This window comes from Anabrus simplex, chromosome 4 (genome assembly GCF_040414725.1).
Source record: "Anabrus simplex isolate iqAnaSimp1 chromosome 4, ASM4041472v1, whole genome shotgun sequence".
NCBI classification, from domain to species: domain Eukaryota; kingdom Metazoa; phylum Arthropoda; class Insecta; order Orthoptera; family Tettigoniidae; genus Anabrus; species Anabrus simplex.
In genome coordinates, this window is record NC_090268.1 from 206,410,201 (window position 1) to 206,430,645 (window position 20,445).

At 40.1% G+C, this 20,445-nt stretch overlaps 1 protein-coding gene across 1 annotated transcript in view; it reads left to right on the forward strand.

The window, feature by feature from the left end:
- Positions 1-18,533: 18,533 nt before the first annotated feature.
- Positions 18,534-20,445, forward strand: part of mRpS25 (mitochondrial ribosomal protein S25) — a 95,843-nt gene continuing 93,931 nt past the window's right edge. The window contains exons 1-2 of the mRNA XM_068227204.1: positions 18,534-18,745; positions 18,831-18,937. Of these exons, the coding sequence (XP_068083305.1) occupies positions 18,609-18,745; positions 18,831-18,937 (244 nt within the window). The 5' untranslated portion in view covers positions 18,534-18,608. The remainder of the gene's footprint in view (positions 18,746-18,830; positions 18,938-20,445) is intronic.

The following is a 20,445-nucleotide window of genomic DNA, read 5'->3' on the forward strand; positions in this document are numbered from 1 at the left end:
TGATTCTACGAGTGTAATACGTACGTTATGGGGGAGCAAAGTGGTGGTGAGGAGTCTCCTGATCCTTCAACCCTCACAGTTGCTCGGGAAGAGACAGTTCAAATGGACAAGGATGAGGATGATAGTCTAAGTGAGAATAGTAGTCCAGTGAGTAAATCGATTACACCCAATGAGGTGATGAATAAAGAGACTGATGCTTCGATTTCGAAGACTGAGTCGCAGGAGCTTTATCCTAGTACTCATTATGGACCTTTCATTATTTTTGTGGAGTCCACAGCAACAGGCAATGTCGGTAACATGCATCCTATGACCCTGGGTAGATTTTTCTATGAGAAAAATATTCCAGGCATAAAATCAGTGGCCCGCAAGGGACGAAATAGGGTACAAATAGAATTTGTATATGCCGTACAGGCAAATTCATTTTTGAAACACCCTATATTAGTTAAGCTTAAGTTACGGGCATACATACCTAGCTCTAATGTATTGCGGGTAGGAGTTATCAGGGGAGTAGAGAAGACCTTGACAGAGGATGCTATATTAAAGCACTTAAAGTTTCCTGCTACTATAAAATCTGTAAAGCGTTTGAACCGTAGAATTGTTAACGAAGAAGGCACACAGTATGTCCCTACTGGATCTATCAAAGTGGCTTTTCGTGCGCAGAAACTTCCACAGTATGTGTCATTATATCAGGTGCATTTAGAGGTGGAGCCATATGTTTTTGCTCCCATCATCTGTAAAAAATGCCAACGGTACGGTCACGTTGATAAGCATTGCAGAGCAAGAAGTCCCAGGTGTGGGAAATGTGCATTGCACCATACTACGGCGAACTGTACGGAAAATTTCCTGCAATGCGTACATTGTCGCGGCACCCATTCAACTGGCGATGTTGACTGTCCAACTCACCAACAGCAAGTCCACATTAAAAAGATCATGAGCCATCAGAACTTATCGTTCAAGGACGCTGTACAAAAACTCCAACCTAGTGAATATAATCTAGTAGACAATTCCCAAAATTTTCCCCCTTTAACTGGGGAGGGGCAGACTCCTACACAGTCGAACCCCCGTAAGAGAAAATTCACACAAGTAATTTTAAAATCACCGAGGCCAGTACCAGCCCCAGGATATGATAAGGAAGGTTATCAAAATATGGTTCGAGAGATTCCCCGCATGGAGATGGCAGCTTCAAGAGCTACACCTGTTTACGAAGGCGCAAGCCGTCGGATGGAGGCACCTTTGGACGAACCTGTTGCCACGAGTAGCGCCTCAATGGCGCAACCGCTTTCGTCATTTCATAGGCAAAGAGAATATCTTCAAAGTGGTCTTTATCAATCTATTCAGCAATTGGTACAATTATTGGGTGATCACCCCGCGTTAGCTCATAATGTATTCCAGTTAAGGGACAGGGTTTGTAGTTTTATTCAATTCTATGATCAGAATCACTCAATGGAACGCTAGAAGTCTCATGAACAAGCGTCATGAGCTATTTAAATTAATACAGGAAACAGTACCTCACTTTTTAGCTATACAAGAAACTTGGTTTAATCTTGAGACTCGCATTAAGTATCCTAATTACAAAGTTGTACGTATTGACGGACCCGGTTACGGTGGGGTTGCCTTTTTGGTCCACTCGTCCGTGACATATCGCATCCATTCGAATATTCAGGCCATACCCCATACATATGTTATAGGATTATATTATATGCATTTTTTACTTGTGAATATCTACTGTCCTCCTGAATTTTCCATTACTGAGAGACAATGGAACCAATTCTTTCAACAATTTACTACCGAACTATATGTTTTTATCTTTGGAGACTTTAATCTTCATCACACACTGTGGGGAGGACATTTGGATACACTTCAAGGTACACAGTTCCTTAATGAAGTAAATAACCATGCTTTTGCTATTTTGAATGATGGCTCTCCTACGCGTTTGACTGCGCCTTCTGCCCCTCCTAAGGCAGTAGATTTAACATTGTGAAAGTGAAATATGGTGTCTACCACTACATGACATACTTTGAGTGATACTTATTCCAGTGATCATTTCCCTATTGTTATTTCTTATGGTGTAGGCAGACCCTTTTCTCCACCGCACCACACATTTCAAAATAACATGATTCGATCTTTGAGGAGATTTAAACCGCAAATATATACCGCTTACATTGAGGATGCGTTACAAAAATACCGGAAAATACTTTTTCATATCAAACTTTACTGCAGATTTTAACAGCTTATGTTAACCTTCACCACCCTATCAGCGCTTCACCCCCTTTATCTTCTAGGAAACCTATGCATGTTAAGTGGTGGGACGACGAATGTTATTTGCTGATTCAAACCCGCAAAGTACTTTTTCGACAATATAGGCAGCACGCAACACCTGAAAATTACTTCCGGCTCAAACGACACATGGCACAAACCCGCCGAATTTTCCATCAAAAACGTCGTGTCGCTTGGAGGGAGTTTATATCGTCCTTCACGCGTCAGGTTCCAATTGCAGACTTGTGGAATGCCATCAGGGCAATCACACGAGTTACGCAGCACTCCCCTGCCAAGACCATCCCAGGTCAAGTATTATCAGATTTTCTTGTTAGAGAGACGCCAGATTTTGTTGTGCCACAGTATGTTCATTCCCAAGACCCACTAGACGCACGTTTTTCCGTATTGCTACAACCCTACGATTATCAGGAATTAGAGGTAGTACTCCAATCATGCTCAAATTCCTCCCCAGGTCCAGATAATGTATCATATCAAATGCTCCAATTATTACCTATTAGAGCAAAGAAGGCATTATTAAATAGGAATAATGATATTTTTCGCAATCACAGTACACCTGTTAGTTGGAATGACTTTTTCCTAATTCCCATTCTTAAAAATAAGCAGTTACCCACTGAGGTAAGTAATTATCGCGGTATAGTCCTCGGTTCGTGCCTCCGTAAAGTCTTTCTAAAGATCTTACTTCGAAGAATCCTATGGGTATTAGAATACTATAACCTGACGCCTCGATATCAATATGCATTTTTTAAGGGACGCAGTACATCTGATGCATTTAATAGTTTTGTTATCGATTTACTATTAGCTCGTCATAGAAAACATAGTACCATAGCGGTTTTTCTTGATATTCAACGGGCTTATGATTCCGTACCTTTGAACATATGGGAAAAACTTGCAACTCTTAAGATTCCTGAGGGATTTATTAGCATTCTCAGACAACTTCTGACTTATCGAACACTCCGATTTAAATCGACACCTTATACAATCCAGCCCCGGCAGGTAAGTAATGGGTTGCCACAGGGCGATATTCTGAGTGGTATTCTTTTCGCTCTTTTCATGAAAGATTTTGAAGCGGTCATTTTACGTCATGCTCGACTACAGGCGTATGCTGACGATTTTTTGCTGTATTGTACACATGAAGATTTACAGCTCTGTAGACAACATATTAGTTTCACGCTTCATGAAGCTAGAACATGGTTAGAGGCCCATGGGTTAAATCTTTCGATAGCGAAATGTCGAGCAATGATATTTACACATCACCGAACCTATGACCGATCGCCACTTGCTTTTGATCAGTATGAAATACCAGTGGTTAGTCACCATAAATATCTTGGGTTATTTATCGATCAAAAACTTACATGGAAACATCATTTTTTATATTTGCGTTCGAAGAGTGAACAGTATATTCAGGTAATACAGGCTGTAACCCGTAGGCAATGGGGGGCAGATCCCGTTGTGGTGCTATCTTTGTACAAAACCACTATTAGGTCGATATTGGACTACGGATCACATATTTTTGACGTAGCATCTTCTACTAACTTGAATATTCTTAACACTTGTCAATATAAAGCAATACGCTCCTGTATTGGAGCTTTAAAGTCCACACCTACCAATGCACTTTTAGTTGAAGCCTGCGAAGCTCCCTTACAAGTACGTAGAAAAATACTTGCGACGAAATATTTACTTAAAAAGTTTTCTTTAACAAGTCATCCTTTAATTCCGAAGTTACAGTTACTCTCGGAGTATTATTCAGTTCGGCGCCAGGGTTTACGCAGATTGCCCGTACTGTTTCATGCTTTTAATACATTGAAGTCGAAACAGTGTACCTTAATACACAGTGTTACTTTACTACCCTATACCTTACCCTATCAGGTTTCTTATTTTAAGCCTCAAATAATATGGCCTATGCGTAATGGCTCTACTAACGTTCCTTGTCTGCAGGGGACCGAGATATGTCCTGTTAAAAGAGTCAAATTTTCTCATATTCCACGAAGCATAAACATTTTTACAGATGGGGCAAAGAACATGAATGGAGTTGGTTCCGCTTATTATATACCTTCTCTAAATGTTAAAGAACAATATGGTTTGCCTAGTGACTGTTCGATTTTTACGGCGGAGTTATTCGCCATACAGCAAGCTTTACTTTTTGTTCAGCGACAGGGATATACGCGAGCTACAATCTATACGGATTCGCTGAGTGCATTACAATCTTTGGTTTCGTATGAGTTATCCTATAGTTGGTATATATACAATGTCAAGAGTCTCCTTTATATGCTGGACAACGTCGGTATTTCCATAACTTTAGTATGGGTACCAGGTCATGTGGGTATCGAGGGTAATGAAAAAGCAGATTGTCTTGCAAAACAAGCTTCTCGTCTTCCTGTTCCGAATACTAACAATATTGTTCCAGCTTCTGATTATGTAATTGTTATCTGACAGGAGGGGCGTCAAGAATGGCAGAATTTCTACCGCCAGACTGCACAAGTCAAAGGTAACTTCTATTTTCATTTGCAACCAACACTTTTAGTTAAACCTTGGTTTATACGAGGATCTTATACTAGACGACATATTATTAACATCATTCGGTTACGGTTTAATCATGCCCTTACACCACAATATCGATCCCGTTTCCATTTAACGCAGGATACAAACTGTTTGTGTGGTACAAATATCCGTAATGGCGACTCCAACCACATTTTATTTGAATGTTCTTTATATGCTAACCCCCGTAAAAAACTTATGACTAAACTCAAGCGACTCAAGCAGGTTTTTCCTACCAGTGTTTCTTGTTTGCTCTGTAATCCTACAGTCGAGATTATTCGAGTGCTAAATTTGTTTCTAGATGAAGCCAATATCGTGTTATAATTCTGTCTGTAATATAGGGTGAGAATTGCTCATGCTTTTGAAGGTTCTATTTGAGTGATTCCTCATATCATCAGTGTATTACTTGTGAGTGCTATTTTGGATTCTTCGTGTGGGTGAAGCTTTAGACGCAGTGTGATTGCAAGATTGGAAGTTTCCCGTATGACAACAGTCTACTCTAGCAAAATATTGTTGTTATGTGATATAGTGAAGTACAGTGTTCTCTGTTTTTCTACTTGCAAGCTCAAGCATCAATTATTGAACTGAAGTTTTTATTTATACTAAAGTAGAGCCCACGAGAGATGAAGTCTGACGTTTAGCGCCACCGGCGAGAAAAAGTTGACTAACGCTGCTCGAAAATGGCCTGTTGCTATGGCAACGATAACAGAGTTGCAACATTTTAGGACGCTATCACCACGTGGGTTGGCTTGCTCTCAGTCACTTTTGTCATTCATATTCTGACTGATTTCTTTTCTCGATGAAGTATCGTCTTCCTGTTGTGTTTATTATACCGTAGATTATTTTTTAATTGTACAGGTACCGTTAACAATCTGAGTTAAATAATAAAAAAAACTATCAATGTGTGTAGTGTTGTTCTATTCTGTGATTAACATGTGCATTTGTTGAGGTTATTGTCAGAAACTGATGATTTTGTTAGTGATTATGAAATCTTTTATATATATATATATCGATAATGTCGTGTTCTGTCTTAAATGCTGGAATTATTAACACGAGCTTAGGAACCGGTTAAGGTAAATGAATTGTATTAGGCCTAGGCCTACATGTTTTATTAAACACTCAGCCTGTCTGAAAGGGTGGTAGGCTGCAAATGGAGGTAACTATGACAACGCAGCGTACTTCGTAGTTACAGCTTTCGCCGCTCATCTGTCAGACTTCAACTCTCGTGGGCCCTACTATAGTGTGTTTACATGAGTAAGCGAGTATTGACTGGGTGAAATGTCGTAGACACAGCCCATAAGCATCAGCAAGCAAGCAAGCAAGCAAGCAAGCCCACTGCTATTCTAATAGCGATTTAAAATCTGCTGTACAGAAGGAATTAACATAAAAATAAATTAAACTAAACTGTTTTTGCCAGTGAAGTGATGCTTCAAAAGCTACAACTAATAATTAAACACGATTACTTTTTAATATATTGTTTAAATGCTCTCGTTAATGCTTTTACACAATTAAGTAAACATTGAGGTTAGATTATACTGTTGATTTTTACACTATAATTTGGCTTTTTCTCCTTGATACCAGTATAAAGACATGCTAATACTGCTCATAAACAAATACCTTTCGAAACGGCTATTAGAAAATTTTCGGTCGTAAGTTATAATATTGTCAAGGGGAAGCTGAGTAACCGGGACTGTGCCTGTGGCTGGGTCCAATGACTTATTAGCATGGTTGTGTTTTTACAGTTTATACAGAATAACCTTTCCCAATGCTACTAACATTTATTATATCCATTAATACCAAAAGGCCATAGACTTGTACAGAAGAACTGTATACAAAATTTTGGGGTGTGCCTTTACAAATTGAGCTCAGTGAAGAGTACCAGTACTAATCCAGGACGAAATTTAGATACATTGGTGGATTATGCCTACAAAAGTAATATAAGCATTCATAATAGAAAACTATTTATCAGAAAATTGGGGCACATACAGTGTATGAATAGAAGATATCCTAGTTTAATGATGTACACAGACTTAAATGACAGACACACAATAAACTGAATTAAAGAAAAAACTATGATGTTAACAATGCCTCGCTAGAAGGGGAGATAAGTAACAGATTTAAACCAACTTAAATTCTGCTTGTATAATCTGCAGAGATAACTGTAAATATATATGAGCATGCTGAGAATATAGGTTAGGCCTACATGAGATTTTTTTGAAGAGTAAGCAACATTACATCTAATATTTTATGTTCAAATTAAGACTAAATAATATAAAACTAATTACCAGAACACTGGAGTACTTGACTTAATTTGATATGATTCATTGTATGAATAGAAGCTATCCTTGTTAAATGATCAACATAGATTTAACAGGTAGACACAATAAACTGAATTAACATAAAAACAATATTCACATAGCCTCACTAGAGTGAAATTTAAGTAACTTAAATTGTAAGTCGATTTGGGGAGATATTTACAAATATTTACAAGCATGCTAAGGACGTACATAATTTAAGAGCAAGGTTACATTATCTTACAGCAATATTGCAGCTAATATTTTATGTACAAATTAAAATTAAATAATAGAAAACTAATTACCAGAAAACTGTATGTATGAACAGAAGATATCCTTGTTAAATGATCTACATAGATTTATCTGACAGACACAATAAACTGAATTAATGTAAAAACAATATTGATAGCCTCACTACAGTGGAACATAAGTAACTTAAATTGTAAGTTGATAATCTGAGGAGATATTTACAAATATACACAAGCATGCCAAGAATGTACATGAACTTACAGCAACATTACATGTAATAATTTAAATACAAATTAAAATCACAGGCTTAGTAATTGCACTGTATTTCACTGTCTTCAGTATCTTACATACTCCAGTTACACTGCCTTTAATACTGTAACATGATACCCAGAAGCTATGATGCAGTCCACTGGCTATAATTGGCATTGAGGAACAATAACTGCCGCACGTGTTGTGGACTTAGTATAGTGCGTTTCTCACTGACAAACGCTCCAGCCTTCGAGAATATACGTTCGCAAGGAACTGATGATGCAACCATGCCAAATCTCTCTCGCACAACTTTTGACAGCAGTGGATAATTATGACTCTGTTTTTGCCACCACAACAAAGGATCTGCAGTCCTGGGATAGTATGCCTCCTGCAGGAACCGTTGTACTTCTACTATAGCCCCAGATGTGCCTGTTCCTGGAATAAAAATATTTAAAATATTTAAAATAATTTTCTTGAAATGTAAATGAATAAACATCACATTAGTTTATTGAACTTTTTCCTTACCTTGTAGTTGAGTGTTGGCAATCATTCTGTCAAACTCCTCCCAGACTGACGAGTCACAGTTGGAAGTTGCTTCTTGTGGTGCAGATGGCTGTGTTTCTGGTTGTTTTTCTTGTCTGAATACTTTTGTAGCCAGTTCTAGTGCATGTTTCTTTGCTGCTTCTGCAGCAGTTGTATCTACAAATCCAGGCTTCCTGTATCTGGGATCCAAGAATGTACACAGAGCTAGAGTTCCAGAATGCTCAATATTATGGTATCTTGTGGCAATTTTCTGGTTTAAAACAGTACCGACTTCACGGGGGCACAGATTTTTTGTCTCAGCATAGACTTGCAAACTGATGATAAAACACGTGTCAGTGGAATAGCATCGCTACCTGTGATATACTTTTCTCCACTAAGCTGCTTTGTGATTTCTTCAAATGGTTTCAGCACTGTGAAGAGATCTTTACAAATTTCCCATTCTTCTTCAGAGAGTACAGGTAAGGTGTTGCTGGTCAATGCTGTTGTTACCTTTATTGCATCTTTGAGCTCTACAAAGTGACTCAGCGTATAAAATGTTGAGTTCCACCTAGTTGGTACACTCTGAATTAATTTTTTAGGGATAACATCACTGTGAGCTTTCTGGTAGTCCAATAGCTTTCTTGTTGCAGTTGCATTTCGTTTGAAGAAGGCAACAATAGATTTGACCTTTTCTTGTAGTGGTTGTACTTATCTAAAGCTTCCTGAACAACTAGGTTCAGGGTATGTGCATAACAACCAAAATGCTTCCACCCTAGGTCATTCTTCACAGCATTTTTTATGTTACCGGTACTTGCATTATCTGTGACAACCAATTGAACTTTCTCAGATAAGTTAAATTTATCTGTTACCGGTATGTTTCTTACATGTGTAGCCAAATTACTGCTAGTATGTGGCCCATCTACTGGTGTACAGTCCAGTAATGTTGTAATAAACTTGAAGTTTTCATCCAAGTAGTGGGCAGTGACAGCTATGTAAGAATCATTATTTTTAGAAGTCCAACAAAATGTAGTAAGGCAGACACTTTCAGTAGATAACAGCTGTTGTGAGACAGCATTGAAACATTGCTCAACGCTGCCAGTAGGTAACTAGAAGATAGGAGTTTCCTGTTGGGGAGTTCATATGAAGAATTTAATGCCTTCACAAATTCTCTAAACCCACGGTCTTCCACTATAGAGAAAGGTTGAAAATCCAGCACAAACAGCTTCATTAAGTGGTGATTGAGCCTTTTCTGAACAGAATGACTGATGTTCTTTGTCAAAAAACTTGATATATGTGACTGGTGGGATGAACTGCTGGTGTTTGTTGCTGTAGTATTAAGCCCTGAAGAAGAGTTGACACTTGAAGTGGGTACTGAAGTTGAAGGAATGTGAAGATCTTGATTAAGGGATAAGAAAGAAGACACAGGAGGTTGCTGAGGATTGCTTTGATTTTCTGAATTGTCAGGTAAGTGGGAAGGTGGCCCTGAAGCAGTACATTTTCTTGAAATGGGAGCAGAAACTTGAGGATTATCCACATTGACTATTTCACTGTAAAAATTTTCACCTGATTTTGATATTATCACTGTAGGATGTTTTCTCCTTAGATGTGTTTTTAAGTTTGTTATTGATGATTTATACAACAGCTTCTGGCTATAGATATCACATTGTGCCACATGGTCACTGTCCCTTACCTCTGTAAAAAATGACCATAATGGGCTGGTTTTATTCCTCTTGGCCCCGACATTCATTTTCAAATACTGTAATTTATTAGTGCTAAACAAAATGCGTTCACGAATAAGTTAATGAACCAAAATAAAACACACTTAAAATTTACACCGCACTCACAAGTCAGCCATATCCTGATTTTCACTCTGTATAACTCAAAATTACAGGAGCGTACACCTGCGCGTGTTGCATACAGAATTCGCGGGAATTGAATATCATGAATTTGCAATTTCAGCAAATTTTGAAGTATATGGCGTTTTCCCATATGATCAGGTAACAGAATATTATTTCTCTCTATTATTGCATTTCAATACAGAATTCGTTAATACTGGAACAAAGGTAACGATTAAGCGTATATAATTGCCAGTGGATTGTTTCCTTTTTGTTCTTAACTACGCTCAGGCGTCAATTAAATCGTATTAACTTCGAGTATTTAAAATTCGCGGTGTAAGGATTGTGAGCCTTTTAAATCGCTCTCGGCCCCGGGCTTGTGCATCTGTTTCATTAGTGTTCTGCCAGATAGCACTGACGATCTCGTTGGGCACGCAGACCGGCCAATAGTTATAGCAAATACAGTATTTGGTTATAGCCATTAGCGAAGTAGCAGGAGAACAGAACAGTTTCAGATTAGTTCCCTCTTGACAGTGCTCGTGTGTAGTTGAGTTGACAGTCGCTGTGAGGAGGTAGCGTGGACGGTATAGAGTAGTGATTCTACGAGTGTAATAAGTACGTTATGGGGGAGCAAAGTGGTGGTGAGGAGTCTCCTGATCCTTCAACCCTCCCAGTTGCTCGGGAAGAGACAGTTCAAATGGACCAGGATGAGGATGATAGTCTAAGTGAGAATAGTAGTACCGTGAGTACATCGATTCCACTCAATGAGGTAGTGCATAAAGAGACTGATGCTTCGATTTCGAAGACTGAGTCGCAGGAACTTTATCCTAGTACCCATTATGGACCTTTCATTATTTTTGTGGAGTCCACAGCAACAGGCAATGTCGGTAACATGCATCCTATGACACTGGGTAGGATTTTCTATGAGAAAAATATTCCAGGCATAAAATCAGTGGCCCGCAAGGGACGAAATAGGGTACAAATAGAATTTGTATATGCCGTACAGGCAAATTCATTTTTGAAACACCCTATATTAGTTGAGCTTAAGTTACCGGCATATATACCTAGCTCTAATGTATTGCGGGTAGGAGTTATCAGGGGAGTAGAGAAGACCTTGACTGAGGATGCTATATTAAAGCATTTAAAGTCTCCTGCTACTATAAAATCTGTAAAGCGTCTGAACCGTCGAATTGTTAACGAAGAAGGCACACAGTATGTACCTACTGGATCTATCAAAGTGGCTTTTCGTGCGCAGAAACTTCCACAGTACGTGTCATTATATCAGGTGCATTTAGAGGTGGAGCCATATGTTTTTGCTCCCATCATCTGTAAAAAATGCCAGTGGTACGGTCACTTTGATAAGCATTGCAGAGCAACAAGTCCCAGGTGTGGGAAATGTGCATTGCACCATACTATGGCGAACTGTACGGAAACTTTCTTGCAATGCGTGCATTGTCGCGGCTCCCATTCAACTGGCAATGTTGACTGTCCAACTCACCAACAGCAACTCCACATTAAAAAGACCATGAGCCATCAGAACTTATCTTTCAAGGATGCTGTACAAAAAGTCCAACCTAGTGAATATAATCTAGTGGACACTTCTCAAAATTTTCCCCCTTTAACTGGGGAGGGGCAGACTCCTACACAGTCGAATCCCCGTAAGAGAAAATTCACACAAGTAATTTTAAAATCACCGAGGCCAGTACCAGCCCCAGGATATGATAAGGAAGGTTATCAAAATTTGGTTCGAGAGATTCCCCGCATGGAGATGGCAGCTTCAAGAGTTACACCTGTTTACGAAGGCGCAAGCCGTCGGATGGAGGCACCTTTGGACGAACCTGTTGCCACGAGTAGTGCCGCCATGGCGCAACCGCTTTCGTCATTTCATAGGCAAAGAGAACATCTTCAAAGTGGTCTTTATCAATCTATTCAGCAATTGGTACAATTATTGGGTGATCACCCCGCGTTAGCTCATAATGTATTCCAGTTAAGGGACAGGGTTTGTAGTTTTATTCAATTCTATGATCAGAATCACTCAATGGAATGCTAGAAGTCTCATGAACAAGCGTCATGAGCTATTTAAATTAATACAGGAAACAGTACCTCACTTTTTAGCTATACAAGAAACTTGGTTTCATCTAGAGACTCGCATTAAGTATCCAAATTACAAAGTTTTACGTAATGATGGACCCGGTTACGGTGGGGTTGCCTTTTTGGTCCACTCGTCCGTGACATATCGCATCCATTCGAATATTCAGGCCATACCCCATACATATGTTATAGGATTATATTATATGCATTTTTTACTTGTGAATATCTACTGTCCTCCTGAATTTTCCATTACTGAGAGACAATGGAACCAATTCTTTCAACAATTTACTACCGAACCATATGTTTTTATCTTTGGGGTCTTTAATCTTCATCACACACTGTGGGGAGGACATTTGGATACACTTCAAGGTACACAGTTCCTTAATGAAGTAAATAACCATGCTTTTGCTATTTTGAATGATGGCTCTCCTACGCATTTGACTGCGCCTTCTGCCCCTCCTAGCGCAGTAGATTTAACATTGTGTAAGCGAAATATGGTGTCAATCGCTACATGGCATACTTTGAGTGATACTTATTCCAGTGATCATTTCCCTATTGTTATTTCTTATGGTGTAGGCAGACCCTTTTCTCCACCGCACCACACATTTCAACACAACATGATTCGATCTTTGAGGAGATTTAAACCACAAATATATACCGCTTACATTGAGGATGCGTTACAAAAAATACCGGAAAATACTTTTTCATATCACACTTTACTGCAGATTTTAACAGATTATATTAACCTTCACCACCCCATCAGCGCTTCACCTCCTTTATCTTCTAGGAAACCTGTGCAAGTTAAGTGGTGGGATGACGAATGTCATTTGCTGATTCAAACTCGTAAAGTACTGTTTCGACAATATAGGCAGCACGCAACACCTGAAAATTACTTCCGGCTCAAACGTCACATGGCACAAACCCGCGGAATTTTCCATCAAAAACGTCGTGTCGCTTGGAGGGAGTTTATATCGTCCTTCACGCGTCAGGTTCCAATTGCAGACTTGTGGAATGCCATCAGGGCAATCACAAGAGTTACGCAGCACTCCCCTGCCAAGACCATCCCAGGGCAAGTATTATCAGATTTTCTTGTTAGAGAGACGCCAGATTTTGTAGTGCCACAGTATGTTCCTTCCCAAGACCCACTAGACGCACGTTTTTCCGTATTGCTACAACCCTGCGACTATCAGGAATTGGAGGCAGTACTCCACTCATGCTCAAATTCTTCCCCAGGTCCAGATAATGTATCCTATCAAATGCTCCAATTACTACCTATTAGAGCAAAGAAGGTATTACTAAATAGGTATAATGATATTTTTCGCAATAACAGTACACCGGTTAGTTGGAATGAATTTTTCCTAATTCCCATTCTTAAAAATAAGCAGTTACCCACTGAGGTAAGTAATTATCGCGGTATAGTCCTCGGTTCGTGCATCCGTAAAGTCTTTCTAAAGATCTTACTTCGAAGAATCCTCTGGGCATTAGAATACTATAACTTGACGCCTCGATATCAATATGCCTTTTTTAAAGGACGCAGTACATCTGATGCATTTAATAGTTTTGTTATCGATTTACTATTAGCTCGTCATAGAAAACATAGTACCATAGCGGTTTTTCTTGATATTCAACGGGCTTATGATTCCGTACCTTTGAACATATTATGGGAAAAACTTGCAACTTTTAAGATTCCTGAGGGATTTATTAGCATTCTCCGACAACTTCTGACTTATCGAACACTCCGATTTAAATCGACACCTTGTACACTCCAGCCCCGGCAGGTAAGTAATGGGTTGCCACAGGGCGATATTCTGAGTGGTATTCTTTTCGCTCTTTTATGAAAGATTTTCAAACGGTCATTTTACGTCATGCTCGAATACAAGCGTATGCTGATGATTTTTTGATTTATTGTACACATGAAGATTTACAGCTTTGTAGACAACATATTAGTTTCACGCTTCATGAAGCTAGAACATGGTTAGAGGCCCATGGGTTAAATCTTTCGATAGCGAAATGTCGAGCAATGATATTTACACATCACCGAACCTATGACCGATCGCCACTTGCTTTTGATCAGTATGAAATACCAGTGGTTAGTCACCATAAATATCTTGGGTTATTTATCGATCAAAAACTTACATGGAAACATCATTTTTTATATTTGCGTTCGAAGAGTGAACGGTATATTCAGGTCATACAGGCCGTAACCCGTAGGCAATGGGGGGCAGATCCCGTTGTGGTGCTATCTTTGTACAAAACCACTATTAGGACGATATTGGACTACGGATCACATATTTTTGACGTAGCATCTTCTACTAACTTGAATATTCTTAACACTTGTCAATATAAAGCAATACGCTCCTGTATTGGAGCTTTAAAGTCCACACCTACCAATGCCCTTTTAGTTGAAGCCTGCGAAGCTCCCTTACAAGTACGTAGAAAAATAATTTGCGACGAAATATTTACTTAAAAAGTTTTCTTTCACAAGTTATCCTCTAATTCCGAAGTTACAGTTACTCTCGGAGTATTATTCAGTTCGGCGCCAGTGTTTACGCAGATTGCCTGTATTGTTTCATGCGTTTAATACATTGAAGTCGAAACAGTGTACCTTAATACACAGTGTTACTTTACTACCCTATACCTTACCCTATCCTGTTTCTTATTTTAAGCCTCAAATAATATGGCCTATGCGTAATGGCTCTACTAATGTTCCTTGTCTGCAGGAGAACGAGATATGTCCTGTTAAAAGAGTCAAATTTTCTCATATTCCACGAAGCATAAACATTTTTACAGATGGGGCAAAGAACATGAATGGAGTTGGTTCCGCTTATTATATACCTTCTCTAAATGTTAAAGAACAATATGGTTTGCCTCGTGACTGTTCGATTTTTACGGCGGAACTATTCGCCATACAGCAAGCTTTACTTTTTGTTCAGCGACAGGGATATACGCGAGCTACAATCTATACGGATTCGCTGAGTGCCTTACAATCTTTGGTTGCGTATGAGTTATCTTATAATTGGTATATTTACAATGTCAAGAGTCTCCTTTATATGCTGGACAACGTCGGTATTTCCATAACTTTAGTATGGGTACCAGGTCATGTGGGTATAGACGGTAATGAAAAAGCAGATTGTTTTGCAAAACAAGCTTCTCGTCTTCCTGTTCCGAATACTAACAATATTGTTCCGGCTTCTGATTATGTAGTTGTTATCCGACAGGAGGGGCACCAAGACTGGCAGAATTTCTTTCGACAGACTACACAAGTCAAAGGTAACTTCTATTATCATTTACAACCAACGCTTTTAGTTAAACCTTGGTTTATACGAGGATCTTATACTAGACGACATATTATTAACATCATTAGGTTATGGTTTAATCATGCCCTTACACCACAATATCGATCACGTTTCCATTTAACGCAGGATACAAACTGTTTGTGTGGTACAGATATCCGTAATGGCGACCCCAATCACATTTTCTTTGAATGTTCTTTATATACTAACCCCCGTAAAAAACTTCTGAATAACCTCAAGCGACTCAAGCAGGTTTTTCCTACCAGTGTTTCTTGTTTGCTCTGTAATCCTACAGTCGAGATTATTCGGGTGCTAAATTTGTTTCTAGATGAGGCCAATATCGTTTTATAATTCTATCTATAATATAGGGTGAGAAGTGCTCATGCTTTAGAAGGTTCTATTTGAATGATTCCTCATATCATCAGTGTATTACTTGTGAGTGCTATTTTGGATTCTTCGTGTGGGTGAAGCTTTAGACGCAGTGTGATTGCAAGATTGGAAGTTTCCCGTATAACAACAGTCTCCTCTCGCCAAATCGGGTTGTTATGTGATATAGTGAAGTTCAGTGTTTTGTGTTTTTCTACTTGCAAGCTCAAGTAATAATTATTGAACTGAAGTTTTCATTTATACCAGTGTGTTTACATGAGTAAGCGAGTATTGACTGGGTGAAATGTCGTAGACACAGCCCATAAGCATCAGCAAGCAAGCAGTTTCAGATTCAGTGGTCGTAACAGAGTCGTTGTGCAGTGCACACGTCTCGCTCCGGTCACTGGTGCAGCGGCTTTTTCCCGTCTGTAGATAAGTAGAGTGTTTTATGTTTGTGTTTGTTTCCTAGTACTTTTCTTTTGTGTTTGTACCGGTGCTAGTATAGTGTAATCCCCTTTTGGAATATTATGTCTGTAGATAGTGGCGGTGGCCCTTTAGGACGACCTCCTGATATTGGTAAAGATGCCGTGCGTGAGGATTTACACATGGACGCTAGTAATACTGATACCCAACGTGACAGTTCTCAAGATACAATACGTGACATGGATCGGCGTCCGCCCGTTCCTGTACCTACCTATTCTAACACTCATCTTGTCCCTTACATAGTATTTGTCGAATCGACTGCATCTCAAAATAAAATAGGACATATTCACCCTATGACTCTGGGTCGGATTTTCTATGAGAGGCAAATTGGTGACGTCAAGGCCATCCATAGGAAGGGTAGAAATAGAATTCAAGTTACTTTCATGTCTAGCAAGGCTGCCAATGCCTTTCTTTCTCATCCCATTCTTACAGAAAAGAAATTGACAACTTTTATTCCGTCTTCGAATATTCAGCGAGTAGGGGTAATACGGGGAGTAGACACTACTATTTCCGAATCCGACATTCTCACCTATTTAGACACACCATATCCTGTAGTGAAAGTACAACGTCTAAATAGACGTTCCTCCAAAGACGGACAAACTGAATATATCCCTACAGGTACTGTGAAGGTTGTATTCGAAAGTCAACAACTTCCGAAAAGTGTGTCCATTTTTAAAGTCATTTTAGAGGTTCAGGCCTTTATATTCTCTCCTTTATTAAGCAAACGATGTCAGCGTTCTAGGGAGCCGAGATGTGGAAAATGCTCCCTTACTCATTCTACTGAAGATTGTACTCACCAAGTCGTTAAATGCGCTAACTGTGGCGGAAATCATCCTGCGGGAGCAGAACATTGTGAAATCCACAAACAACAAAAAGAAATTAAACGCATTATGAGTGTTGAAAACAAATCATATTTAGAAGTGAAAAACTATTTTGCCCCATTACAGTCCCTATCCAACCCCCTTCTGATGCCCCAACATTTTCCTCCTTTACCCAATAGACCTTCTCAATCGGACGAAACTGTCCCTCGAAAGCGTAAATTTACTATGGTGGTTAGTAACCCTTCCCGCCCACCCGTTAAACCAGGTTATGACAGGGCATCATATCTCAATTTGATAAGTAATCCGAAGACGGTTCCAGAACATTCTGGTACTCCAGTCGTGCGTTTGATACCTGCTACTTCTAACGAGCCTGCATCTACATCACGGAAGTCAAGTCCCCACGGGCAACCTTCGGATTCCCACGCACCAATTTCAGCATCTCCCTCTGTCCCGGCTGTACACGGTACTTCCAATGTTACTTTTATCGACCAATGTCGCACCTTATCTAAGGCATTTGACGATTTAATAGCCCACACGGGACAAAATGTCCGCTTGCAGCAGTTGTTAAAGTCATTACAGGAAGATGTTCTTTCATCTGTACCCTCCCCTCCTTCCAAGTAAAACATACGGCTATTGTAATAGAATTGTAGGAGCACTTTCCACACATCCGCCTCAATCGTGTCTGTAAGCTTACACATCTCTCTTGCCTTACCTTTTTTGACAGTACCTTCTGTCCATGTGGCCGAGTAGTCAGTACTGTAACTCTCATTTTTTTTTTTTTTCACTCTCCGACATATGAACATCACCGTCGCGAATGCCTAGGTAAGCTTTTTCATGAGGGTTACCAACTGTCGTTAAATGTTTCGTGTTTCGTGTCCTAACCGACTTTTCACGTTGTGGACTTAATCATCAATGTTTTTTGTTGTATGTAACACCCCTTTGTAACCTTTTCCTTTCATCTGGGTACGGACTTGCACATACTCACCCTTATATGTGGTCCGGTTTTTGTTTGTAGTAAGACGTCGTGGCAGACCACACAGACGTGAAGAATTAGAACCTTGTGTCCCAGTGTTTTTGTGTTCTTCCCTGATCGTTTAGCCTATATATCATTGGTATTTTCCTAAGTTTCATCATTCACCGTTCCAATTCGCTTTTTTTACATAGCTCTCCCTCCTCTTTCGTAGTGTACTACTTTCTTTTACTGTTGGCATCTCTCCCCGACATTCACTAACCCGCAAACCAGTGACTGGACGTAGCGTCTTACGACGATGTCCAACAACTAACCAAGAAGAAGAAGAAGTCGTAACAGAGTGTTTTGGAAACAGCTACATTCCGAAACGGTTTCGATACTGGGTCACGCAGAGCGAGCGACGAATAGTTCGATTAGCGAGGTAGCAACAGAACAGTTTCAGAAGCAGCGGTTGTAACAGGATGTTTTGTGAAACAGCTACATTTCGAAACGGTTTCAATACCGAAACAGTTTCAAAATAGCTGTTGCGTTTAAACTGTCCCTGCTCATTCTGACACTGTTTGCTGTGGCTGTGGTGTCCCGGGTGGGTTTCGCTAGGTTGTGTTTGATTTAAATGAAGCACCATGCCGTTTATGAAAGGCAGAGCTCCAATTCGACGCACTATGCAGTATTTGGAAGCAGGGAAATTGATTCTGAAGGAAAGAATACGAATTTTCAGTGTGAATTACAACATATTCGGTGATCACCACCACGGTGCTAGGTTTGTGCGAGGTTATTATTATTTTTTTTCAGTATATCTTTTGTGTCAAGTGGATAGTGATGCTGATTCTGTGTTCCATTTACAGGGATTTTGTCTTCTGGTACCTCCCACAGATTCAGTACAAGAATCCTGATGTACAGGTTATTACATTTAAAAACCTAACCCCTTCGCCGTTCATACGTTGCTATTACGGTGAGTAGAACGTCATTCCTTTAGTATAATAGTAGGGATGTTCGATACTTCTTCTTGTACCATATCCGAAAGTTAATTTTTTGGCTGCTGTTATAGAAGGAATTGTGAAGTGGATTTACCATGCCAGGTTTTCATATATTTTAGGGTATTAATCCAGCCCGGGAGGCACTTCATTTGTAATGTTATAAGTGAGTGGAAATTAATGAAATCTTACTTGGAGAACGTCCGAGAGGAGAAATGTGTTCATTGCGATGTCCAGGAACCCACCAACCCGCCCCAAAAACTACATTTACTTTTATAACCTAATGAAGATTATTACACGCCATATTCATTTCTCAAGTAGCTTCTTGTATTCCTATTGGTCAATGTAAACTGGCACGTGATCTCCTTCCCGAGAAGGAACTTCATCATAATGCGTTACCAACCGCAGCACAATAAAAGCGCAAGTAAATGTGTCGTCGTCCCAGTCCACGAAACTAGAGGGCTAGGACCGCGCTCAGGAAACTAGGGGCCTAACGCCGCTTCGCGGCTTCTAACCGACCAGACCAATGGTCTTGTCCACGGCAAGAATCCTAACTATCCAGACCAATGGTTTTCTCGACGGCAAGAATTCTAACTGTCCAGACCAATCGTCTTTCCTCACGAAACTAGGGGCCTAACGCCGCTTCGCGGCTTCTAACCGACCAGACCAATGGTCTTGTCCACGGCAAGAATCCTAACTATCCAGACCAATGGTTTTCTCCACGGCAATAATCCTAACTGTCCAGACCAATCGTCTTTCCTCGCGAAACTAGGGGCCTAACGCCGCTTCGCGGCTTCTAACCATCCAGACCAATGGTCTTGTCCACGGCAAGAATCCTAACTATCCAGACCAATAGTCTTGTCCACGGCAAGAATCCTAACTATCCAGACCAATGGTCTTGTCCACGGCAAGAATCAAACTAATAATCACCGCCACCACCACCACTACTACCAGCTATCGAAGCAAGCATAGTTCCTAAGTACAGAGGTTGGCAGCGCTGAGCACTGCTAGAGAAAATCCTTTCCGAGTAGGCCGCGAGCGAGGAAACAAACGACAGTCGCTACGCGTGAGTGCCTCCCGGGCTGGACTAATGATTATTTTAGTAAGTGTCCGTCTTCTACTAGAACCGCACTTGTCTTCATTGTCACTTAGCATGAAGGTTTAACAAAGAGATAAATGCAAACAACGTTCCAAGTACTATACGCGCACTTTATCTTGAGCCCGGATCTCCATAGTAACGAATGGGAACTAGGGCTCAAGAAAAAGTGCGCGTACTATATATAATATGCAGTTTGCCTTGCTCAGTGCTATAGCTCTGTTATAGCAGTAGGCCTACTCATAGAGTGGTATATGTCATCAGCTTATCAGACCAATTCTTGCATAAAACTTGCGGCCACATGTTGCGTCCGATGGAAGGTGGGGGATGTGCCAGTGTTTGACGTAGCCTAGCTTCTTGCTCTGGCAAGTTTCCTCTTCCTGTCGTCGA